General features: G+C 37.8%; 2 protein-coding genes across 4 annotated transcripts in view; both read right to left on the reverse strand.

The window, feature by feature from the left end:
- The window catches only part of KIAA2026 (KIAA2026 ortholog), a 116,466-nt gene extending 99,718 nt beyond the window's left edge, over nucleotides 1-16,748 (reverse strand). For both annotated transcript variants that reach the window (XM_035696652.2, XM_025432074.3), the window contains exon 1: nucleotides 15,911-16,748. In XM_035696652.2, coding sequence (XP_035552545.1) covers nucleotides 15,911-16,503 — 593 coding nt within the window. In that variant the 5' untranslated portion in view covers nucleotides 16,504-16,748. The remainder of the gene's footprint in view (nucleotides 1-15,910) is intronic.
- A 2,847-nt stretch (nucleotides 16,749-19,595) lies between these two features.
- Nucleotides 19,596-24,237, reverse strand: RANBP6 (RAN binding protein 6). Of its 2 annotated transcripts, XM_025432531.2 has the most exons (2): nucleotides 24,034-24,237; nucleotides 19,596-22,918 (listed from the first exon to the last, which is right to left on the reverse strand). In XM_025432531.2, the coding sequence occupies exons 1-2, from the start codon at nucleotides 24,167-24,169 to the stop codon at nucleotides 22,848-22,850; spliced, it is 207 nt and encodes a 68-aa protein (XP_025288316.1). In that variant the 5' UTR covers nucleotides 24,170-24,237; the 3' UTR covers nucleotides 19,596-22,847. The 2 variants fall into 2 exon arrangements, with proteins under 2 accessions (XP_025288316.1, XP_025288315.1); XM_025432530.3 differs by having other exon boundaries at nucleotides 19,596-24,234.
- Between the last annotated feature and the right edge of the window lie 2,822 nt (nucleotides 24,238-27,059).

Raw genomic sequence — 27,059 nt, forward strand, 5'->3', positions numbered from 1 at the left:
GCTTTGGCTATTTAAGGTCTTCTGTGGTTCTGTGCAAATTTTAGGATTCTTTGTTCTAGCTCTGTAAAAAATGCTGGTGGTATTTTGAAAGGGATTGCATTGAATCTGTAGATAGTTTTGGGTGGTATAGACATTTTAACAATATTTGTTCTTCCAATTCATGAGCATAGACTGCTTCTCCATTTCTTTGTGTCATGTCCAATTTCTTTCACCATTGTTTTATAGTTTTCAGAGTGCAGGTCTTTTACCTCTTCAGTTAGGTTTATTCCTAGGCTCTTACGGTTTTGGTGCAATTATAAATGGAACTGATTCCTTAATTTTTCTTTCTGCTGGTTCATTACTGGTGTATAGAAATGCAACAGATTTCTATGTTGGATTTTGTGTCCAGCGACTTTACTGAATTTATGTACCAGTTCTAACAGTGTTTTGGTGGAGTCTTTAGGGTTTTCTATACATAGTATCATGTCATCTCCAAATAGTGAAAGTTGACTTCTTTCTTATAGACTTGGATTCCTTTTATTTCTTTTCATTGTCTGATTGCTGTGGCTAGGACTATGTTGAATTAAAGTCCTAAGAGTGGACATCCCTGTCTTCTTCCTGACCTTAGGCAAACAGCTCTCTTTGGAAAAATGTCTATTCATGTTATCTGCCTACTTTTCAATTAGATTATTCATTTCTTGGGTGTTGAGTTTTGTTAAGTTCAACATCACTGATCATCAGGGAAATACAAATCATAAACCACAATTATACTACGAGGTATTTACCCCTCAAATACAAAAATACTAATTCAAAGGGATACATGCACCCCAATACAATAGCCAAATTATGGAAAGAGCCCAAGTGTTCATCAACTGATAAATCGATAAATAAGATGTAGGATATATATACATGGGAATATTACTCAGACATAAAAGAAGAATGAAATCTTGCCATTTGCACCAACACAGATGGAGCTAGAGAGTTTTTATGCTAAGTGAACTAAGTCAAAAAAGATAAATACCATATGATTTCACTCATATGTGGAATTTAAGAAACAATACAAATGAGCAAAAGGAAAAAAGACAGGCAAACCAAGAAACAGACTCTTCACTGTAGAGAACAAACTGATGGTCACCAGAGGAGAGATGGGCAGGGGGATGGGTTAAATAGTAGGTGATAGGGATTAACAAGGGCACTTGTAATGAGCACCAAGTAATGTATGGAAGTGTTGAATTGCTATATTGTACACCTGAAACGAATATTACACTGTATGTTAACTAAATGGTATTTACATAAAAACATAAAAAAATAGATTGGAACACACTAGGAATTCAATGTATTATATAAATGGTATAACAAAACAATGGAAAAAATAACGCTGCAACAACTGGCTGAACGTGAGAGAAAATAAAGGTGGATTTCAACCTCACTCCTTGAACAAAACAAATTCCAGAGAGATCCATTCATTTGTTCGTTCATTCATGTATTCCTTCATTCGATATTAATTACTTATAGGTAGTGGACTAAGTGTTGGCAACACAAGATCAACAAAGGCAAGATTCCTATCCTTACTGAAAATATACAAAATAATATACAAAAAGTGAGAAAACAAACACATACATACAAACATAAGTTCTAACTGTAAGTTACATACTGTAAGTTCTGGGAAAATGGTCAAGAACAAAGACAGTCAAGAACTGACAGGAGGAGCAGCCATGACAAAAACAAACCAAAAAAAATAAATAAATAAAATCTTGAGGATAGAGCATTCTAGATAAAAGAAAGAATAAGTATCAAGGCTTTCAGGTGAGGAATGGATTGGCTGGTAGGTACAACAGAAAACCAAACTCCTCACTATAGTTTAAGTGCCAATAAAGTAATTTAAGCAGGAGAGTGACTTCCCTTACTGTACATTTTTAAATGTTCACTCTGGCTGCTAAGTAGAAAATGGGTCTCTAAAAAAAAAAAAAAAAAAAGGAAAACAACTTGTGAGTAAATAATACATATGATACAGATGAGATAAAAAGGCTACCAAGTGATTAGTGATTACCTCTGTCTGATGGGATGGGTGATTTTTTTATTTTAATTTTTTGACAACTTTCTATTTTTTTCAAATCTTCTTCAAAAAAGAGTATGCTTGGCAGAGTATTTATAGAATATGGAAAGAAATGAATAAATTTGAACTATTAGAGAAAAAAGATTTAAACTGCTATTAAAAAACTTAACTAGGGCAGCCCCGGTGGCTCAGCAGTTTAGCACCGGCTTCAGCCCAGGGTGTGATCCTGGAGACCCAGGATCAAGTCCCACATCGGGCTCCCTGCATGGAGCCTGCTTTTCCCTCTGCCTGTGTCTCTGCGCCGCACCCCCCCCCCCCCGCACCAACCTCCCAGTCTCATGAATAAATAAATAAAATCTTAAAAAAAAAAAAAACTAAACTAGATCTCAGTTATCCTATAGTGAAGGATATAAATGGTTCTACTTGTTCAGTACTCTGTGGATCACCATGAAATACTGTCGTATTTAACTGTTTCTTAAAACCTTTTATTTAACATGTTATTTGAGATTATATTCTTTTTTTTGAGATTATATTCTTATGATTACATTACACATACAGATTTGGGTCTATAAAAACTGTCAAATTACCATAATTAGCTGATACTGTCGATGTGTATTTGCAATTTATTAATTATATTTGCCATATTCTTTTTTTTTTTTGCTTCCTGGCAAACAACATTGTTGAAAATAACTTATAAAACTTGGTAGACAGAATGACATATTGGTAGAATTCTGTATTGTACCTACCTTTTCTTTCCTGTGAACTGGGAGAAGACTGAAATTATTCAATTAAAAAACACCCAAAGTCCAACGTAACATTATTTAGATATTTAAATATAGCATCTAATCTAAATTATTTGGCAAAAACAGTACTCTTTCTCTTCTTTCTAGCATTATTCTTGGATTTCTTAATATAAAACAAATTTTTCCAGATAGATTTCTATATAATCCTCCACCAAACTTGCTACTGAAGAGAAATAAAGTCAAATGCAAAATTAAAATTGAGAAGCCAAAAATTAAGGGATAGAAAACAATCAAATTAATGTAAGTTTTCTTTTCTAATTCATGTCATTTAAGTGTCCTTTGTAATTCTCCACCTTAAAAGCTTTAATAACTAATTTAGAATATCAAACTCTGTATTAGGACAGCACATTAGGCCCTATGTGATCTGGCTCCATAATCTGCACTGCATAACACCTGCCACTACTTTTCTATATATAACTACACTCCAGCCAAACTGCTGGTCATTCCCAGTAAATGGCGGTCATTCCCTAGCATATGGTGGCTTTTTTTGCCTTTATACTTTTGAATATTCTATTCTTGTTGACTGAATGACCTTCACATCAACTTAGTTTATCAACTCCTATCTTTCCATATTTATCTCTGAATCCCTCTACAGTGCCTTATCAAATAGTAAGCACTGTAAATACATGTTGAATATAATTAACTGTCTTAATACATTAACATACACTACCTTCTATTATGCTTTTAAATACTATATCCATCCTCTAAGGGAAGACACGGTTATCTGCATTAAACTTAACCATTATCTACTGAACTTCTCTGTACTTGAAGAGCCAGCTTCTAGCGATACAAAAATGCATGACATAATCTTAAAATTTAATGAGACAAATATATATGCAAACAGACAACTTCAGTATCATGGTATTCAAAAACTTCAATACAAACCATATGAATCCAAAAGGTATGCCCTGTAAGAACAGAGAAGTACACCTACCCCATGCTGAAAAGAAGAGAGAGGAGAAGAGATGGGCAAAGAAGTTTTCTTGAGATGACAACTGTGCTGAGTCTTTAAGAACAAGCAGGAATTTTGACTTCATGTAACAGAATATTTCATTTGATCTTTTTTTTTTCCATATGCTCATCTATTTCATCAATTTAAGAACTACCAAACAACTATTATATATGCCTTAGACTCTGAAGATGCAATGGTGAATAAAACATATTCCCTGATCTCTTGGAGAGTACAATAAGATAGCCAGATATATCCCTAACAATTTTCTTACATGCTATATACAAGCAGATGCAAAACGAAGAATCACAAAGTACAGGGGAAAGAGCAATTAATTCTGTATCAGGCTTTGGGGAGGTGTTAAGATCTGAACCGAGTTTCAAATAATAATTAGGAATAGGAAAAAGAGACTTCTAATTAAAAAAAGGTACTCTAGATGTTTTGAAATTGTTCTGAATTTGATAAAGTTAATTGTCAATGACTATAAATGGAATTCTAGAGAAAACCAATGTCTAATTTAGTACAAGTGTCGGTGGCAAAACCAGAATTAAATTCACTTTACTCACAAAGGTATGACATCTCTAGTATAGTAAGTCATACATTCACTATCACTAGATTCTAGAATATCAAGAAAACTATTTTAAAGACATTCTTCCTCTAACTCAACTGCATAGTAAAACATTACTCAAAGGTCAGAGTTATACAAGTCTCTTTAAACACTTAATAGTATAAATGTGGGCATAATGTAAACATATTTACCTTCGGGTATAATTCAGACACTTGGGTATTATTTCTGTTAAAGGCCTAATTTTTCCTTCATTTAGTTAACTGGAATTTTTTTCCACTTTAACCAAACATTATTACAACTTACTGGATACTTACTAATTTTGTGGTTTAAACCTATCCTTCTTAATCTTTCTTGGTCTATGCGACTCTGCTGACCTAATAAAGTTTTTTTTTTTTTTCCATTCTCTCCCTAGAAAAATTTAAATATACACACAAATACACACACTCTTCTGCATACTGTATAGAGGGATGGGGGTGTGTAGAACTCCGGTTAAAAAGTTCACATTTTATAAAGGCTCGGAACTCATACTGAACAACAAAAGAGAAACACAAAATTTAAAAATCAGCCAAAAGGCTATGAGGTCAATTAATATAATACTTTACCTGATATAGTGCAGAGCAATGCTACAATAGCTAACCTTGGATCTCCTTTCACTGCTCCCAAAAATAATATAAGAAACACAAAGAGGGATTCCTGGGTGGCTCAGCGGTTAAGTGCCTGTCTTTAGCCCAGGGCATGATCCTGGAGACCCAGGATCAAATCCCACGTCAGGCTCACTGCATGGAGCCTGCTTCTCCCTCTGCCTATGTCTCTGCCTCTCTCTCTCTCTCTCATAAATAAATAAAATCTTAAAAAAAAAATAAAAGGAGAAACACAAAGAATAGTATTCATGTCCAAAGGTGATATATAAGATCATACAAACAAATTTAAATGGGTATAAACAGATGAGAATAAAACCCAGAGTCTTTAACTTCAGACTTTTAAAAATATTGATGTTATTTTATAGTAACATAACATGATAATATTAACCCAATGTAGTAAAAGGAATTACTCCTAGAATTAATGTTTTAATATGATTCTAAGTTAAAAATTTTCTCAGATTATATATAAAGTAGCTTGCTCTTCAAATTACTTTCATGTTCTAAACTCCACTAGAGGAAGAAACTGAGAAAAAACTACTTGTCATATAAAGTTCAATAGATTAATTTTAAACATGAAGAAAAAAACTCCAAAAACCTCATAAAATCACTACTCATAATACTCCTTTAGCAAAGTCAGCCAAATTACATTATGCCATCACGCTAAATCTAAAAATTCATAATTTTTTTTAAAGATTTATTCATTTATGAGACACACACACACACAGAGCGAGAGAGGCAGAAACACAGGCAGAGGGAAAAGCAGGCTCCATGCAGGGAGCCCGATGTGGGACTTGATCCTGGGACTCCAGGATCACAGCCTGAGCTGAAGGCAGGCACCAAACCGCTGAGCCACCCAGGATTCCCCTAAAAATTCATAACTGATTTAGAAGGCAAAACTAGAAACTGATAAACTCATCATAAGCTCAGGAAGTAATCTTGACCCTTGCCTCAAAAAAAAAAAAAAAAATTGATTCTAAATTTGATGGAGCTTCCAGAACCAGCTACCTATTTATAGGAAATACAGAGAACAAAAGAATGAAATGCTATCAGCAAAATCCAAGACGACTCCAAATAACCTGGTTTCTTCAACAAAACCAATGCAAGAATGAAGGGGAAGAGTGGGGGAGAAATAAGAGAGAGAAGGAAGAAAGAGAAATCTATAAAGAGACATACAAACCGATCACAAACGTGTGGACTTCCGTTTGAATCATGTTGAAAGAATACAAAAATTTAAAAATTACAATTTTTGAAAAAACTGGAAATGTGATTTTTGCTATTAGGAAAATTTTTTTTGGCTTATTATGGTACTATAGTTACATTTTAAATCAAAAAGTTACAAACTGAAGCATTTACAGAATAATCTGTTGTCAATGATCTGCTTCAAAACAATACAGAAAGGAGGTATACAAAAGGTATGGATGGGGCAGAACCAGCCACGAATAAATACTATAGGGGACTGAGTAATAGGCATGTAGGGGTTCAAACATTCTGTTTTGCTTTCATGTATATTAGAAATATTCTAATAAAAGGTTTTAACACAATGTGAAAAAATCTAAAATCAAATTCTTCTGTGTAATAATTTGTGACAAACATGACTTTCAAGGTCTCTCAGTTTTTTTTCAGAGGAATAATACAAATACCAAGTATTGTCTCCTCACCCCATCCCCAACACACTCACTTTTTACCAGTTATTTCTGCAAACACTATTCCACATGAAAACATGAGTATAGGATTCTCCTCTCACTTCTCTCCTGCCTCCCCTTCATTCCAACTATAATCCAAACTGCAATGCAAATAAGGGCTGACAAGGGTAAAGGCAGTAGTAAATACTTCAACCAAAACTCTAAATTCTGAGGAGAAATCAAACATGACACAGTGTTACTACATCCTGAAGTAACAGTCCTCAAACTTCATTGTGCATAAAAGTCATTCAGGGAGCTTATTAAAAAGGTAGATTTCCTTATCTCCACTCTGAGAATCTCAGTTAACAGATTTAAATATGCTATTCTGCAGCTAGGAAATCTGCTTTTTAACACCATTCTTATGTTGGGGATCTAGGAAACACCTTTTGAGGGATATGCCCCCAATACCTTTGAAAATGACCTTTAGGACTTATAACCATGTACTGCTTAACTGCAAGCCAACATTTATAGAAGTCAAACAGCAACAAACCAAGCAGAAAATGTCCCTGCCCTCATAGATTTTACACTCTAGCAAGAGAGGAGAAAAAGGTACATGTAATTACTCCTGAAACTAATAATAAACTATAATGTTAACTAAATTGAATTTAAGTTAAGAAAATTTTTTTAAAGATATACGTAATTAAATCCTATTTTAATGCTACGTTGCAATAAATGCTTCCTTCATAGGAAGGAAAACAAAGTTAAGGAGGATAGATAATGACTAGGGAGACGAACATTTTTTTTTAATTTAAATTCAACTGGCCAATATATAGTACATACTTAGTTTCAGATGTAGTGTTCAATAATTCATCAGTTGTTTATAACACCCATGCTCATCACTTCATGGGTCTTCCATTATGCACATCACCAAATTATCCCACCCCCTACCCACTTCCCTTCCAGCAACCCTCAGTTTGTTTCCTACTAGTCAATGCAAGTCTATGAGAGTCAAGAGTCTCTCATGGCTTTTCTCCCTTTCTGATGACTTCCCATTCAGTTTTTCCTCTCTGACCCTATGATCCTCTGCCCTGTTTCTTGTATTCCACATGAGTGAAACCATACGATAAGTGTCCTTCTCTGGTTGACTTATTTCATTCAGCATAATACCTCCAGTTCCATCCACTAGGATGCTTAGGAAAGACCTGCAAATAAGGTAGCATCAGAGAAGTGAGTAAGTTGAGAAATGAGTTTATCTCTAGGAAGGGTCTAAATTTAAACCTACTTTTCCTCAAGTACAAGTATTTAAGACAAATATAAAATATATCTTCAATTTTATTGATTATATTCTAATATTTTTACCTTCCAATTATAGTAATTCAGATTTTTAAAAATTAAGCTTAGGGGCACCTGGGTGGCTCAGTCAAACATTTGCCTTTGCCTTAGGTCATGATATAAGACCAGGGTCCTGAGATAGAGCCCCACACCTGGCTCCCTTGCTTGTGCTTTCTCTCTCCCTCTCTCCCCCACTCTCTCTCGAATAAATAAAATCTTAAAAAAAAAATAAAGCAAAAATAAAAACTTAAGCTTATAGGCTAATTGTTTCCATGGGAAAACATTTCTATGTTGTAAGTTTTTCAGATGACCTGTTCCTCTCTTTCAATGCAAATGAAGTGGACTCTGTTCTTATTTTTAGAACAAACATGAGAAAAGCCCCTGAATTCACTTGGAAGTATATATTTCCAGATATGCTAAGACATTTAAAGAGATATAAAAGAGCTATAGGAGAAGTTATTTTTGTGAACATATTTTCAGATAGATGGCTATACTCAAAGCTTTAAAATAAAATTCTGGGGTGAACTATCATTAACTATTTCAACTCCTTAAAAATATACTTACAAAATCTATATATTTTATATTTTGAATGGTAGTACAAAAATAACAACAGTAATACATGTTCATTATAAACAAACAAAATTAGGAATGGAAGGGAAAATTAAAAACACCCACAGTTCCACTATCCAGTTATGACATTTTACATGTATATACTACCTTACAACTTTGGGGATACAAATTTTTAATCTAATTTCTTAACCTACACACTTTTTCTAGTTGTAAATACTAATTTCCTTTAAATAAAATATTTTTTTAACCAGAAAGTAATATATTTATTACAGGTAATCTAGGACATACAGAAAAGTTAAAAGAAGAAAATGAAAAATATTCAGAATCTTGCTACGTAGCAATAACCACTATAAACACTTTGTTCATGTTCCTAAGTCTTTTTTCAAAGTGAACATACTTAATATACTAACTTTTAAGCACAATTAATTCTGGAACACTCCGAGGTCCCAAGTGGAAGATGATATAACAAAGAGCATGGTGATAATACTACCACTGGGGTTTATTGGTCTTTCCCAATTAAAAAAAGAAGAGCCTCAAATAATTTCAAAGATTCATATTACTATGCAAGTTCCTTGGAAATGAAAACAGCTATTATTTGCTATGGGCATCTATAATTTTATGGAGATAGCCTAGAGATGATTTGAAAGTTGAAATACAACTATGAAAGGGATCCAATCTCTCTGAAACATGAATTTTCCCTGCTCTAGTTTTTTTCCTTAGGAAAAATAATAAAAAGACACAATACAATGAGAAACATGCCATAAAGGCAAAACATATTTGAATCTATTAAGATTTTTATTCTACTAAACCTAAATCATTCTCAAATTAACAAGTGGAACAAAATCTCCTAAAATAATAGACTATAAGTTTACAATATTCCCAATAATACCTTTTACTTATTCCAGAGTGAACTCACTTCAGTTTTATTAATTGCCTATCCTTAATTATTTCAACTTTTAGTATACGTTATACAGATTTTAATTGCATTCTTCTTATGTCTCATCTTTCCAATTTGAAGACAGTCAATCCTCACACAAAGTTCTGTTTTTGGTCCTCTTGTATTTTTACTAGATTCCCTCCTCAGCAATTTTATTTTATTTTATTTTTTTTCCCTCAGCAATTTTAATCACTCCATTTCTTCAACCACTATCCTTCCACAGATTAATTCCTTTTTTTTTTTTAAGATTTTATTTATTTATTCACGAGAGACACAGAGAGAGGGGGGAGAGAGAGAGAGAGAGAGAGAGAGAGAGAGAGAGAGAGAGGCAGAGACACAGGCAGAGGGAGAAGCAGGCTCCATGCCAGGAGCCTGATGTGGGACTCGATCCCGAGTCTCCAGGATCACATCCTGGGCTGAAGGCGGCGCTAAACGGCTGAGCCACTGGGGTTGCCCAAATTAATTCCTAATTAAACATCTCTAATCTAACCCTAGTCACTCTGCTGAATTCTATCTGCAGCCTTCTAATAATTCTCAGTTGCGTATCTTCAAATGAATGCCTCATGTTCCCTTAGCATTACTATCACCTGGGCTCAAGTTCACTTTGTATATCATCCTTTCCTTCATACCCCACATCCAACAGCTTGCCATTTGATCACTTTCACCTCCTTCACAGTAGTCTTCAAACTATACGCCATCAAAAATCCAAAAGTGATTATGTTCTCCCCATTTGTAGGGGGAAAAAAACTAATGTACTAGATAGAATCTCTTCAATTAAGGGTTTCATCCCACAATCTGTTTAAGCTTTTTGGATCCCCTAACAAAAAAATCTCATAATACAATTAAACATAATTTATCAATATTTCTCAGTGTTCTGCAAATGGTACCATACTTCCAGATCTGACAATGGCACAGGTTAGAGAATCACAGTTTTAACATATTTAACCTTTTATTATAACTGTGTATGTACCACCTTTTAAACCTTTTGGGCGGGACGCCTGGGTGGCTCTGTGGTTAAGTGTCTGCCTTTGGCTCAGGGCATGATTCTGGAGTCCTGGGATCGAGTCCTGCATCAGGCTCCCTGCTTCTCCCTATGCCTATGTTTCTGCCTCTCTTTGTGTCTCTCATGAATAAATAAATAAATTCTTAAAAAAAAAGTAAATCTTTTGGGGACAGGAACTGTCCTCTAAATTCTAACACACAACAGGTGCTCAATAAATGTCTCATTAATTGAAATCCTTCATCCTTTCATCAGTACACTTAAACATTTTCTGGGGATCCCTGGGTGGCGCAGCGGTTTGGCGCCTGCCTTTGGCCCAGGGCGCGATCCTGGAGACCCGGGATGGAATCCCACATCGGGCTCCCGGTGCATGGAGCCTGCTTCTCCCTCTGCCTGTGTCTCTGCCTCTCTCTCTCTCTCTGTATGACTATCATAAATAAATAATAATTTAAAAAAAATGAAAAAAAAAAGAAACATTTTCTGACTCTTCTCTCAATAACACAGTAATTTTTTTAGAATGCAACTGTAATAAATAGAACTACATGGAGTTTCAAGGTCTAACATTCTATAGTTCTGAACATGAGGTAAATCCAAGTTCTATTACCAAAGGTCCCCAATTTTTAAAGATTTACATTAAAAAGATAGAATTACAGAATCCAGTAGAGGTGGGGGAAGTTAGATTACTAGGGAGAGAAATATCCTGTCTAAATTCCCAATTAATTTCTGGAATTTGATCTCAACTGAGAATAAGCAAGTCAACAAAATTCAAAATTTTACCTAGGAAGTAATTAAAATTGGTCTATAAAATTTATTTTTCAGTTTGTGTACTTGGAAACCTCTAGTGTTTTTACATTTTTGAGGTTTATGATGATGCTGTTGTACTCTCACCCCCAAGAAAAACATTCTGTCAAAAAGCAATCACAAAACTAATAACCTTTAGCTATATTTTAAGAAAACATTTAAGTCCATTACATGTACCATTTTTTAACAGCAAGTTAATTCAGAAATCAAAAATAATTTTAACAAGGAAGTATTACAGATTACTTTCACCAAAATATTATTTTTTAAGTTTTTAAATTTTAATTCCAGTATAGTTAACATATAGTATTCTACTAATATCAGGTGTACAATTCAGTGATGCAGCAATTCTACATTGCTTAGTACTCATCAGGATAAGTATACTTTTTAATCCCCATCACCTATTTAACCCATTCCTCCCCAACTTCTCCCTCTAGTAACCATCAGTTTGTTCTATATAGTTAAGAGTCTCTTTCTTGGTTTGTCTCTCTTTTTTTTTTTTTTACTTTTGCTTGTTTTGCCAAAACATTATTTTAAGTTGCCAAAATTAAAAATTTAAATTCAGCTCTGTTGGAGGGTCACAGGTGGTAACTCTTCTACAGCTATAACCTTTTAAAACTACAAAAGCCATCTTCTGGCTACATAGCAATATTCTTAAAGATTTCAACAATATTTTGGGATGCCTGGGTGGCTCAGTGGTTGGGTGTCAGCCTTCAGCTCAGGGCATGATACTGGGTGCCCTGGATCAAGTCCTACATCAGGCTCCCCACAGACAGCCTGTTTTTCCCTCTGCCTGTGTCTAAATAAAAAAAAAAAAAAAAAAAAAAAAAAAAAGCTTTCAACAATATTTTAAAATTTAAAAGCTTTCAAATATATTATTTAAAATTTGGAGGAGTCAAAAATTCTTATTCATATTTGACAGTTTCTACAGCTCTGCACATAACTTTCTATTAAGTATTTTTTATTCTCTTTCACTTAGTAGATGACTTTCTCCCTATTTCTAATGCTAATTGCTATTTCTCTCAGTTGTTTCAAATAAACGAATGAGAGCCCTTCTAAAATAGAACTTTGAGAATAGTTATGTTGTTTTAGTCCTAGTTCTATCACAAATTATACATATAAAACATATTGTTATTTATTGCTATATTTATATATAAAATTATATTTATAAATTCATAGATTTTTATACACGTAATGCTATTATATACACGAAAGGCAAAACAAAAATAGATATTTAAAAAGAATTTAAAAAACAACATTATACTATAGTTGTAATATTTTCTTTTCTCACCTCAATCATTCAATCATCCTGTATACCTGCTGTGGTGCAAACACTACTCTAGAGACCACACTGTAGCCATAGAGAGGTACTTGTAATTCCCAGAAACACTATACTGTTTCATAGCTTGCATTCACTGTAGTTGAGCATTCTAGTAGACTGCCCCCCTCAAGCCCTCTAAAAAATATCCAGCAGCAATCTTCAACTTCTTTAATAATCAGGTCACGTATAAACTTTTTTTTTTTTTTTAAGATTTATTTATGAGAGACACAGAGAGAGAGGCAGAGACATAGCTAGAGGGAGAAGCAAGCCGACTCCCTGCAGGAGCCTGATGTGGGTCTCGATTCCAGAACTCTAGAATCAAGCCCTGAGTCGAAGGCAGAGGCTCAATTGCTGAGCCACCAGGCATCCCACGTATAAACTTCTTTACCAAACCTTTTACCTAATCTCTTTACCCCTTTTTCATTTCCTCCTCTCATTTGCCATGCCCATGTTTCAGACTTAGGTCTCCCTCTTAAATTCTCCTTGCACCTTTTCATATGCCCACTATAGAATCATTATCTTTTTAAGTTTCTGTTTCCCTACTCACTATAAATCACTTTAGAGCAGGGGACTTATCTTTTGATCTCAGGGACTTGAACGTCTACCTTTGGCAAATACTCTCATATCTGTACAATTAACTAACTAACCTAGCCTAACACTTTCACAGTATGAATGACTGAACTGAGATTCAAATTAAACACTGTGTCCCCAGTCCAGGGTACTAATGCCATTGGGCTGCTCTATGATAATAATGTGGCATCTTCTCTAATGTACCTCATTTCTTATTCATAAAATACTCATAAAAGCTCAGCAGTATATGAAGCAGCTGTAAAGTTCTCTTTACAATAATCTAAAACTAAGAATTCAGTATTTCACAAATATATATAAAACAAAAGAAAAATTATATCTAAGTGATTTTTTAAATTACTAAAACACCACATAATTTACAAATAAAGTATCTGAATCAACTGCTGAAAATCATACTCATGTGTCCAGTCTATAGAATGTTGTTCTGGAATGTCTATGTATTTTAATTGCATTATAAACAATGCTTTTCTCAAAGCTATGCCCATTCAAAGTATTTATTTAGTAATAACTCAGATTTTAGGCTCTTGGAGAAAAAGAAATGAATTCCTAATATCTACAAGTGTGGACCAGCAAACCTATTATTTACAAAATGTTTACATACATCAAATACAATAAAAGCAAGGGACTCAAAACTTAAATCTGAGACCATCATATTATTTTTTGCTACTAAATTGCAAGAATTTTATCTCTCTTGAATTAAGAATGCCAGAAATACATTATTACATTTATAAACAACATAACATTTTAAGTTTAATTTCTTTTTTTTTTTTTTAAGGTTTTATGTATTTATTCATGAGAGACACAAAGAGAGAGGCAGAGACACAGGCAGAGGGAGAAGCAGGCTCCCTACAGAGAGCCTGGTACTGGATCCGGGTCTCCAGGATCACACCCTAGGCTGAAGGCAGTGCTAAACGGCTGAGCCACCCGGGCTGCCCTTAAGTTTAATTTCTAAGTATGGATTTAACTATTAGATCATATGGGAATACAGTATTCTGAGCACTGGCCACCAGGAATCATTCTAAGCATTCAGAAATTAAGTTTATGAAGAACAGAAATAATCCCCCTGCTTTTTGTAAGACTCAAGACGTATTTATTATACACACATTGACTCTGAAAACACCTGTAATTCATCCAAACCAATATGCTACTTCTTAGCAACCATTCTCTCTCATTCTATATCCCTGTTTCCACACTTATAAAACTGGATGCTGGGCCTAGATGAATTCTATGGTGCTTTCCAGGTCTAAAATCTTGTGACATCAATTTGGAGTATACCTTACTACTTTAAAAAAATGACATGTGAATGGATTTTTTAAAGGAGTCATAACTATAATGACTGTGGAGACAAGAGTAATAAACCCACAAATATAACATCACTAAATAAAATATTAAAAGAAAACCCGTGAATAATTATTACTGAATAATTCTACTTTATGAAAGAATTCAAGAAGGGATTCCTTAAATAGAGACCCTCTAGTGAGTCAGGCACGATGTTAACTAGTGTTTTCAGTAAAAGTCGTCATTGACAGTCTTGCAAACATCATATGGGAAGCCAGTGACAGATTAGACTACTTTTAAATTACCATTATAAATTAAGGAGCAAAAACCTACAAGTTCTCAGGAGCTATTCATAAAAGTACTGGTATAATGCCCGGTTTCAGATATGAGGAAAATATTCACTTTATTCAACTATTACTAATACTGTCATGATTATAATTTATATGAGACTATGGAATCGACACTGTTGACTTTACATTTATTACCTCATTTAATCCTACAGTAAACCCCATGAGGTACTATCCTCATTTTACAGAAGAAACTGAAGCCAAAATGGTAAAGTGACTTGCTCAAGTTCACTCAGCCCATTAAAAAAAAAAAAAAATCAAACTAGTATTCCACTTCAACTACCATTTCCAACATTGAATCATTTTTCTATTCTATTCTATTTTTCTATTCCTGAAGCATTTCCACTTGAGAAATCAATTTGGTCACATCAAATATATAATTATAAATACGTTTATTTTGTACTTCTTGTGTTACATTACTTCCTCTCAGTTAAGAAAAATAATTGAATATATGGGTGTAGAATACCAAGAGCACAGTGCCACCTGAATTGACTATGATTTCTGGTCGAATAAACACAAATGTCTAAACGTCTTAAAATTTTTTTGTTGATGTATCCACCATTACGGCCAAACTGTAGTCTGCTCACATGAAGCTAGGGGAAAAGATCAGGAACACGCCAGAGTAATTATTAATCATTTAAAAACAATCCATAAATTTACGACGGCCGACGTAGGTAGTGAAACATTTTTTGAGTGGTTTGAAACGACTACCTTTTTACATGAGCCAAACACATTTTTCTAACAGTATTTCATTCCAGAAACTTTTTAAATGTCATGTGAAAACTGTCTAAAAGTTGTGATCTTCTAACCCACTAAAACTTTTTCTCTACCCTATCCTATCCCCGTCATTCTTCCCGTGGGCATCACTTTACACCTACAAACTTGACCTGTTTTTCGGCGCTCAGGGCTCTAATCCCTTTCAGGTCGGTCTTCATCTGGGTGTCCACCTCCAGCACCGCCCTGAAGGCCCCCAATCAGAGCCGCTCCTCCTCCTCGGGCTCCCGGGCACCAGCTCAGCACCTATCAGCTACGCCCCCGGCCCCTGGCCCAACCCATCCTCGGACACGTGCGAGGCAGTTTGTGTCACTCCATCAGTCCCAACGGGGATCAGTCCCACTTACCGAGAGAGAAGCGCCAACTTTTGCTCCAGCATCATCTCCAGCTTCTGGCCCTGTTTGGAGATCCAATGGTCCACCCCATGCAGGCGGTAGCACGTTTCCAGCATCAACCTGAAGTCCGCCACGAAGTCGGTGATGCCCCCATACAGGCCGCTGGCGAACTTCTCCTCCATCTTCAGCAGACACATGCCCTGCCCGAGCTGCGGCGGGAGGGCGCGACTGCCCCGGCCCCAGCTGCGCGGCCCCTCGGCCACCTCCTCCTCCCCGGCGGCAACGCCCCCCAAGGGCTGCAGGAAGGGGGCGGTGAGGCCCCGGTGCTTCTCCTGCAGGAACTCGCCCAGGATGCGGTAGCCCTGCTGCAGCTCATAGGTCAGCTCCTGCTCCTTGCAACCCCCGCCCCCGACCACCATCGCCTCTTCCTCCTCCTCCTGGTCGCCCTCATTCTCCCGCGACGAGGCACTCCTCCCTTGGGCCGGCCCTGAGGCCGGGACCGCCGCTGCCATCGCCTCCTCGCCGTCCTCTTCCTCGGGCGCGGGTGGCGGCCGCTCCTCCTCCCCGGCCGGCTCCATCTGCCCCGGCGTCCTGGGCACGCTCATGGCCCCAGCGGGATCAGGTGGGGCGGTGTGGAGCCGCCGCTCGAGGCGCCGGGGACGCGTGAGCGCGGGCCGCCTCCTCAGGGCACGGTGGTGCAGCGCAGCCCCAGCCGCATCGGGTTCTCTCTCCGCCGCCCGCTCCGCTCACTACGCCGGGGGTGGGGTGGGGGGGAGTGGGGGGGTCCTGAGCTCGCGGCCGGCGGGGCGGGGTTACATGGCGCGCGGGGGAGGGGGGAGAGAAGAGGAGAGCCGAGGTGCCCTCCCCCCCTCCCCCCGGCGGCGGCGCGCGCCAGGCCCTCCTTGGCCTCACCCCTCCGCGCCCCTCCCGCCCGCCCGCCCGCTCTTCGCAGGCCCCGCAGGGCCAGGCGGCCGAGGCCTCGGCGCCCCACCCCCTCCGGGACGGCTGGGAGGGGGCGAAAAGGAAGTGGGGCTTCTTCTCTCACCGCCCCCGAGGGGGCCGCAGGACTGGGCTGCGGCGTCTGGGCTCCTCCTCTCCCTCACACCCTCTCCCGCCCCTCTACCTGCGGGGTACCCGGGCAGGAGGAGGCGGCGCGCGGACCCGGCCCGGCGGCAACTGTCAGTTAGAAGTCCCGCTGGGCCGGGGGCGGGGGGGCGGGGGAGGAAGGGGAGGGGCAAGGAGGGAAGGGGGAGGGCCCTCAAGCTACTCCCGGGCTCTGGGGCAGGCTGTGGAAAGACGCAAATAAAGAGACCCTGTCGCCATCCGTGGTGCGCATGCGTGGTAGGACAGCCCCACCCACCCTCTCGCGTCCCGCCGGGCTTCGCGAAAGCACAGGCTTCGGCTCAACTGCCCGCCCCGAGGCTTGGTAGGTGGCGCGGCCGAATGATGTCATCAGTTTGTAGACGACTGTTAAGGACGGAATGGAGAGGGTCGCAGCTGTACTCGTCGCTGCCAGAGGCCAAAAAGGGCTTTTAAAAACGTGTACCGCAAGCCCTTCTTTCTTTTGCGAGAACCTAATTAGCCCTGAAAACTAAGATTAATTCTGAAGGAACTTGCTAGATAACTCTCCTTAAGGGCAAATGAATGGTGAGAAGGCACAAAATGTAAATCCTATCCTGTTGTAAATTTTATATCCTCTGCACCCGCCGTCCCCTTTGTGACTGCCAGATTTTTAATATGAAACTAGAATTTTCAAAAGTTTAGGAGGTTCAAGGACTCAACCAGCTGAATCCTACGTTCACATGCAAAAGAACGAGATAATTTGTAGAACTCAAATTTCTAAAACTCCGGTCCCCGGTTCTTAAAGTCAGTTCCTATTTAAGTAAAATCATGTCATGCGTTAAAATTAAAAACCTATTATCACCTCGATTCTTGAGATTTGCTAAGAATAAATGAAGGGAATGGAAGCTTATTGAAAATCCTTGGGATTAAAAGCAGTCTTCAAATAATTCAAGTCTAAGTTGTACAGCTTTAGTCAAGTCGTTAGCCTTAAAACGTCACTACCCATTTAAAAATTACTGTTGAGACAATGTCTAATAAGTGGAATTGTCATTCACTTTAATTTATATTTGCTTAAAGTAAGTGGAGAAAAAGGAGCTAATGGTTCCATAAAGCAGGTATTACTATTTTCTCATGTTCTTTTAGAAAGATGCACATATCTTTCTACTTACACAGAATGTTCTAGCTTGAAACCTGCAATAACTGTCCTAGAAACCAAGCATTTTAAAAGTACAAGCTATCTGGGACGCCTGGGTGGCTCAGTGGTTGAGCCTCTGCCTTTGGCTCAAGGTGTAATCCTGCGTCTGGAGATTGAATCCCACATTGGGCTCCCTGTGAGGAGCCTGCTTTTCCCTCTATATCTCTGCCTCTCTGTGTCTCTCATGAATAAATAAAATCTTTAAAATAAAATAAGTACAAAAAAAAATAAGTACAAGCTATCTAATCAAATGGTCAGGATATTTAATTTTTAGTTATTGTGAACTTTCAAAGTACTGATAAAAGTCAAAACTTCAAAGCTTGGTGGGGGGCAATAAGTTAAATAGCAATATTAGGTAAAATAGTTAAATGGGAACAGTTGAGTATTGACACTCCCATAGACACATCCATTATCCAGTTTTCAAGGTCGTCTCTCATCAGACATTCGTAATTTATTAGGCATTTACAGCATTCTCTCTCCTCAGAGCCCTTATATGTATCTCAGCTCACAGGAACAAAGCCAGGGACCAGTCTAACTTCAGCAACAGGCAAAGAAAAAAATGTGTCTGACTGGACATCCCTCATTTCTTTTGACAAAGCTCAAGAATCTGGACCTACCCTCCCCCAGCAAATCCCCTCATCTTTATCTACCAACCCTATTTTATATAATATAGATTGCATTTATTGAACCCTGTGCCACCAAGCACTTTATGTGATTATCTCCTTTAATTCTCCCAACAATCCTAGATATCATGCCTATCTTACAGATGTAGAAACTATAACTGATGCTTAGGTTGAAAAAGTAGTTTGCCAAATTCAAATTTACGTCTATCATACTTAAAAATTCTCTATGATGTCTTATTCCAAGTCATCTGGCAGTATTTCCAGTTCCTCATGCACAAGAGTGTAGGGAATTGCTAGAAATTTGATCAAGGGCTTCTGAAAGAATATTAAGATAAATAGGTTTGAGTTGAAGGAACATCAGCTATAAGTCATGGAGAAGCCAAGATGATTGCGATCTTAGCTATTACAAAAGTAAGATTGGGTCTTTAAACTTAAAAAAAAAAAAAAGACTATCATACAAGAAATACATTGGTTGTAGGTAAATTAGAAAATATAGATTAGAAGGAAAATTGCCATTTAATCCCACCATCCAGAGAAAACTTCTATTAATACTTTGTGGTAGGATTTTTCTATTTATTCATGTATACTTTTATCTATCTTAAATAAAATTAAGGCTATACCATACTTAATGTCCTTTCCTTTTTTCCCCATATTAACAATAAATCATTGCAAGAAATAGACAGAAATTCCATAGCTAAAACCTCAACTTCATATTTAGTCCACAACAGCCTAGATGGCCTGTTTAACTGGCAGGGAGTAAATCAGGGAAAATCTAATGAAAAAGGAATTCTAAACCATAAAAAAAACACAGTAGTGGTACAAACAAACAACAGCACTAACAGGTACCATTTATTAAGCACTTACTTGGTCTTAAATATTTGCTAAATACTTTACATACACAGTACTCACAATAACTTCAGGAAATCATGACATATATTTCTTTTTAAGTTTTGGATCAATGATTTGCTGACTAGAAAGCTTTTCTTTCATATAAAAAGCTTGACATTAAAGATCAACATTCCAATTAACAAAATTAACTCTAGATTTATAGAACAGTTTTCTTAAAATGCACATATACTGCTAAATGATCTCAAAGCTTTTTTTTCATGCTTAAAGATAAAATTAATTTTGCTTCCCTTTCATTTTCATCATACAATAGTATCTATTAAGAACTTCTAAATAGAAATCTATCTAAGCCCCATTTTGAACCAGGGCTTCTCTTTTTGTTGGGCTGCTTTGCATGGGGAAAATGGCATACATACACAATGTAATATTCTGCTCAAACACATAATATTGATAGACTCCCACAAATATTGATTACTATTTGTAAACACTGAGTAATAGTGTTACATGCTACCAATGTTACATGTACCAGGACAGCCTATTCAGTAAACATAGTTCTTAAGAGTCCTGAATAACTTGAAAAATAAGAGACCAGTCAGGCTAAGATTTTAAAGTTCTCTTAATTCTCAGCTGGACACCTGGGGGACTAGAATATGAATATGCCTCACCCCGTTCCCTGGAGGACAATATGAAAAAGTTCACATACTACATGGAGAAGACTCCCTACATCCATGGCAATATCTCAAAACTCTCTCCCAATTTCAGCATCCTCCCATTACCATGATAGTATCATCAAGGAGGAAGAAGCTTGACACTATTTTTCATCCACAATTCCAAAGATATTTGTCCTGGAAGTTCTCCTATCTTTGTTAAGCTCTCAGCATCTTGTGATAGGCAGCATGACATCTTAACACAAGTATATTGTTTGCCCAGCATCAATAATTCATACAAGCAGCAACAATTTATACACTTCACATCAACTAGGGGAAAGTTGACAAACATTCTAAGACAATGGAAGCATGGTTATCACCAAGTTCTGTGTTTAAGAGATAAAACATGCAAGGTGAACACCAGGCTAGAACACTGACTAATTCTGGAGAAACATATAGGAAAGGAATATAACTGTTTGGCAGGGAAAGAACAGTTCTCTCAATTATAATGGAATACATTCACAATAGTTATTTAGAATTACTTTTATGGTAAAAGACAGTCAAGTGACATTAAAGTGCATCAAGCAAAATTTAGCAGCTCCTGTAAAGCTTCCTGCTGCTCATCATCAAGTTGGGATATGCATTCCAACCATAATTCTTCAGAAGTCTGTACCTGACGCACAACATTAGCTAGGCGTTTGGCACAAGGATCTTCATAGTTAATAGTCTCATTAACTTTTCCTTCTGCAATTATACTGATTATTTTGGGAAGATTGGAATTATTTGGACCAAGTACAACTGGATGATTACTTTCAATTAAGTCACAGAGAAAACTCAAAGACTGAATAGCTTCCTCTTTATCCTCATGCAGTGGAAGCCATGATAACCAATGTGGAAGAACTTCATCTACATTTACACAGTTAGGCTTAAACCTCAGAATCTTCCCTACTGCTGAAATACAGTTCTCTGTAGCAATGACATTTTTTTTGGTTTTGGAATTTGCACACTTAATAACTTTTACCAGCAGTGGAACAGCTTCCGAACATAAAGAACGATAATCATCTCCACCAAACTGTGCCATAACACCCAGGCCATAAGCAGCAGCTTGTCTGACTTCAGGGTTATTGTCTCGCATATTTAGTAGCATTGGCCACCTAAAATATTCTACATATTTAAATGAGGTTGGACTGCAGTGCTCTATAATATCATCAAAAATGCACAATCCCCACTGTCTGTCTGGCCATGGCCTACTTGAACAAATTAGATTTACAATTAATGGAAGCAGCTGTTCAAACCACGGTAAAATCTTTTCCTTATAAGTACTAAATAATGAGTGCAAAATATCTGATACTTTGGTCAGAATATAAACATCACATTCATCCTCATCTTGTAGAGACATTTCAACCTGTTGGTCATAGTTTTCTTCCTGTCTTTTAACCTGTCTCAATTCTTGGTTTTTAAAATGCCCTTCAAGTTTTGCTTTCAGTATTTCTCCTAGTTCTTCCAAGTGTTCATCATTAAGGCACCCATCTCCCATTACTTCAATGGATTTTGCAAAAGAATTCATTACTTCTGAGAGTACATCTGTATCAGGTTCAGTCCCAATAGCCTTGATTAAAGGATCACATATGAATTGCCACATCTGTGCAAGATACTCTGGGCCACGAATTCTTGCACATTCCAGGAGAAAAGGCATAGACTCTGCTGCTGCCACTCGAACATTGTCATGGAAATAAAATTTCAATAAAGGAACCATAAGCTTTACAACTTGTTCTGTATATTCCACAAATCCTTCCCCTAATTCCTTAGCATAGTAAACCAACATTTGACAAGCAGTTGCTTTTGCTTCAAGTCCTGAAGTTTTAATTCCAAAACTTTGTTGGTCTCCAAGATTTACAAATTGCCATCCATCATCATCACTCATATTTTCCACATCTTGTGTGTCTAAGAGAGCAACATCAGGTTTTGCTGAAGCAGTCTTAATGAGAGGCTCAATAACCAGTGGAAGATACTGTTGAAAATCACTTCCAAGAATTTTACACATTCTGGCCCATGCTGAAACCATGTAAGATGTCTGAGGGTCATCATCTTCCATATTATTTAAGTCTGATTGTGTCTTCAACAATAGCTGCATCACATTTGATGCATCTTGCATAAATTTTTCCTTCCCAACAGCAAGACCAACATGGCTAATGCACTCAATAGTTTTTCCTTTCAGAAGCTTGAGTTCCTTTTGAATAGCAAGCTCAACAATGTGCTTTAGTGATGGCATAAATATATCATAATATGGAACAAATTTTTCTTCTATTGTATCTGCAACTGAGGCAATGGTTGTCACAAGCTGTTCCAAGGCCAATTTAGTTCCATTCCGAATCAACTCTTGAAGTTTAATCACCAAGATGGAATGTAGATTTCTCACCATACTATCCAAATATAGAACTAGCAATGCTTTGGGGCAGTCTTCTATAAAAATAATAAGTGCAGAAGCCGCATGTGATTGCACACGCTGATTACCTTGATTTTCCATGGTACGCAACAGAGCTGCAATCACTGTTTCATGGAATTTCTTTTGGAAGTTAGGCGCAAAATCTGTAGCCATCTGTCCAAGCGTAGTACAGGCTGCAGCCCTCACCCTTGGGTGAGGATCCTGAAGAAAAAGCAAAACAGAGTTAACTGTTTCATCTAGAATTGATTCCATTTGCTGATGGCATCCTTCTCCAATGGCAGATAAGGCCATTAATCCAGCATGTCGATATTTCCAGTCAGGGCTCTGAAGCATCTGCATGATGTGCTCCTTAGTCATTGGTAAAACAAGTTTTCCACCGAGCCCACAAGCCAGTCTGTCTAGTGCACTCTCAGCAGCAACTGCATTGCTGTCAAAATCATCTTCTTCCATCTCATCAGCATTTACCCAGTCCTCATCATCTTGTAGATCAACCATCATTGCTAATATATGAGGAACTGCCTGTGCAATTATATTTGTATGTTTTTTCAACATTGGGGTTGCAGTTTCAGACAAGGTCACTATTATTTCAAGGGCCAGCTGGCGTTGCAGATTACTAAGTCTAGAGTCTCCACATAACTTCAGACTCAACTGCAGAGTGTCTTCTAAATAAGGACCCAAGTATTTAGGTACAGTATCTGCAATCTCAACAAGGGATTCTAGCACTGAATCATCATCCTGGTAGCATGAGTCACTCACAGCCTGTAAGATTCCAGGAAGCAAGTCTGAAAAGTCTTTGAAAAGAGCAATATTATTCTCATTAGCAAGTACAAATGCAGCTGCAGCTCTAGCAGATAATGTCCTGATTGCTGGATGTTCTTGATCCTGAATGCACTGGTCCAACAACCGTTTGATGATATCCAAATCGTGCCGCTCTTGGTTCCCAAAGATCCCAGGAAAGTGCCAGAAAACATGAAGTGCAACTTCCCATAGAACTACATTTTTAGAGTAGATTGAATCGATAAGGAACTTCAGACCTTCGGGCCAGTGGTTAGTGCCATCCTCATCTATCAAATTCCTGGCCAGCACTGCAAAAATATCACAAAGTTTTTTCCTCATGCTAGCATGTGTTTCTAACTTAACAGCCAGTATCAGTTCAATCTTGACGTCCCTCTGAACATCAGAAGGCAGATTTGGATAGACTTCCTCAAACCCAGAGGACAAAAGCCGTCGTAGCAGTGCGGCAGCCATTTGTCTCACCTCATAACCTGCTCTTCTATTTCTGACAGCATCTAAGAGGAATGTAGTCTTACACAGACCTGGGATATTTTCATAGATTTCCTCTGCCTGCCTCCGCACCATACAGCTTGGATTGATCAAGTTCTTCAGAAGCTGATAAAACTCTTGCTTTCCCGACACAGTAGCCGGTCCCCCTGCAGACACGGCCGCCGCCATCGCGCTCTGTCAGAGAAATCGCGACCGGGAAGGAAAGAGGGGGTCTGCGGCCAGAAGCGGTGACGTCAGCGGAGCGCCGGCGGGGATGGGCGGGGCCGCTGGCCCAGGCGGCCGGCGGTTTGGCTGCGCGGCGGGGGTGGGCCGCCGGGCGTCCGGGGATAGCAGGATGCGGTGGGGGCGGCCGCCGTCCTCCAGCTGTTGGCCAATCAGATTTAAAAAAAAAAAAAAAGCACTTGCGGAAAGAGAGAGAGAGAAAAAAAAGAAAATTATGATATTGAACGTATTAGAATGGGATTATGGGTGATTTTTCCGGCTTTATTTCTAAACTGTTGTTACCCTGATAATTTTAAAACGATAATTACATCTTGAAAACTCCCCAGGTGAAAAGCCAGTCACAAAAGGCCAAATATTGTATGATTCCATTTATAGTAAAGGTCTTGAAAAGGCAAATCTATATAGTAGATTAGTGGTTGCCGGAGGCAGTGGGAACGAGAGAATGTAAAATGACTGCTGTCAGGTAATGGGTTTCTTTTGGAGTAATGAAATGTTCTAAAATTAATTGTGGTAATGGTTGCACAACTCCGTGATTATACTTAAAATCACTGCATTATACAATTGAAACTGGTGAATTGTATAGTATGAATAATAATACCTCAATAAATCCGTTTATCAAGTAAGTGCGATAAAAGATAATGATTACCATCCCACTACCACATCTAATGAGTAAGAACAGTGGTGCTCAAACTCTAGTGTGTCAATCACCTGGCCTATGGATGATAATAAAGAATGAGGAAGACAACTAAATATAGTGGACAGTGATCAGTAGTAATCAGAAGACTTGGGGGCTAGTAATCAGAAGACTTGAATCCTGGTCTTATCTGTATATTAATTTTGTATCCGTGGTCATGTCACTCAAGGTTTTCTTTGTATATTGCCTAACTTAAAATGCTTTTACAGTTTTCCTTTTAGTAGGAAGATGCTGAGATTATTCCAAGAAACAAATGCCCCTGAAGCTAAATATTATTTCTTTAAGCAGATGAATCAATCAAAAACAACAATCATTCCTCTAACAATGATTAAATCGTATTTGTATTAGCACTTTGCCACTGTGTAATTTTGAACCTTACACAGGTTTGCAAATCTGGTAGGCTGGATATAATACTAATTTTAGGTAATTAATAGAAACTCAGAGAAGTTAAGGGACCTGCCTAAGATGGCACAGCTGAATATCAAATCCACTTCTGAAAGGAACACCAATGATCTTCCACCATGCCACTTCCCCATAATCGCTCTTGGTTTTGCAAATGATCAGAGGTCTTCACTTATTGCAAAATCTATTGTAAATTTCTCCAAGCGGGCTTAATTTTAATTTTGTAAAATGCTACTGCATATACCCACAGAGATAGAAGATCCAGCTTTAAGATTAGCCAGATGATAGACAAAACAGTCTCATAAATTACATTGTAATATGCAATACTATACTCATTTAGGAAGAAGTATTACTCTCTAAACTGTTTCTCATTCTGTGGACTTAAAACCGACAGCATCAGAATCACTTGAGGTACTTACTTTTAAATATACATATTAGGGCCCAAGATCTAAACTACTGAAGCAGAATTTCTGGGGAATGCAACCCAAGAATGTTTAATTTTAACAACATACTGGGTTTTCATTTTACACCAAAATTTGAGAACCCCTGATTAGATTAGTTCTGGTTCTGATTCCAAGATCTTGACTACAATTTTATATCTTTCTCCAGATTACTGGTTTTCCTACTGTTTCTTAAATAAGTTTAACTGCAGGGCCTTTGCATTTGCTATTTTAGGAAACGTTAATAATTATATGAGGGTCGGGGAAGGAGAGGAGGCTTCTCTTAACACCATATCTATTAGTATATTAAAGACTTATTTAAAAATACAATAATATCACCATAGACCTACCACAATGTTTTAAATTTTAAAATTTGACAATAGCAATGGTTGGTGACAATGCAGAGGAACAAGGAACTCAGTTATGTTTTTGGTAGTAGTATAAATTGGTACAACTACTTTGAAAAAATGTTTGGAAAATGCTGGGCTAAGATTATGCAACTATTCATTCAATCTCTCAACAAACATTCATTGAGGTATACTCAAGCATGGTGCTGGGTGCTGGGGTTAAATATTAAATACATGAGGATGCTCAGGAGAGACAGTAAATGCCACTTAGCATAGTTATCATTGTGGGGATGCCAAGTTGGCCAAGGAACCAAATGAGATTGTAGAGGCAACTAATCTTCTCTGAGTGTGAAGGAGATCAGGTAAGGCTTCCCAGAGGAAGTGATAGCAGGGCCTTCTTTTGAAGGATGAATCTTCATTAACTATTTGGGAAAAAAAAGAGAAGAAAGTTGTTCTAAATAGAGGAAACAGCTTTATTTAAGGGCAGAGAGGCATTAGAGCCTGGTGTAGTTAAATGTTCTGCCAGTATTTCAGAATTGCTGGAGCACTGAGGACAGGACTTGAGGGGGCCTGAGATGCCACAGGAGGCAGAAAGGAGGAACACAGAAAGTTAAATAAAGGCCACATCATGAAGGGTCTTATATTCCGTGTTAAGAAATGAAATGTAGATTTTGGGATGCCTGGGTGGCTCAGCGGTTGAGTGCCTGCCTTTGGCCCAGGGCATGATCCTGGAGTCCTGGGATCGAATCCCAGATGGGGCTCCCTGAGTGGAGCCTGCTTCTCTCTCTGCCTGTGTCTCTGCCTCTGTATGTGTGTGTGTGTGTGTGTGTCTCATAAATAAATAAAATCTTTATTTAAAAATGTGGATTTATTTTCTAAAGGCAACAAGCTGTTTAAGGATTTTAATCAAGGACTGTGATATAATCAATTTACAGAAAGATTACTTTGATAAT

Source organism: Canis lupus, chromosome 11, assembly GCF_003254725.2.
Source record: "Canis lupus dingo isolate Sandy chromosome 11, ASM325472v2, whole genome shotgun sequence".
NCBI classification, from domain to species: domain Eukaryota; kingdom Metazoa; phylum Chordata; class Mammalia; order Carnivora; family Canidae; genus Canis; species Canis lupus.

Coding starts and splice junctions, on each gene's coding strand:
- RANBP6 (XM_025432530.3), bottom strand. CDS start 24,169: ATGGCGGCGGCCGTGTCTGCAGGGGGACCGGCTACTGTGTCGGGAAAG.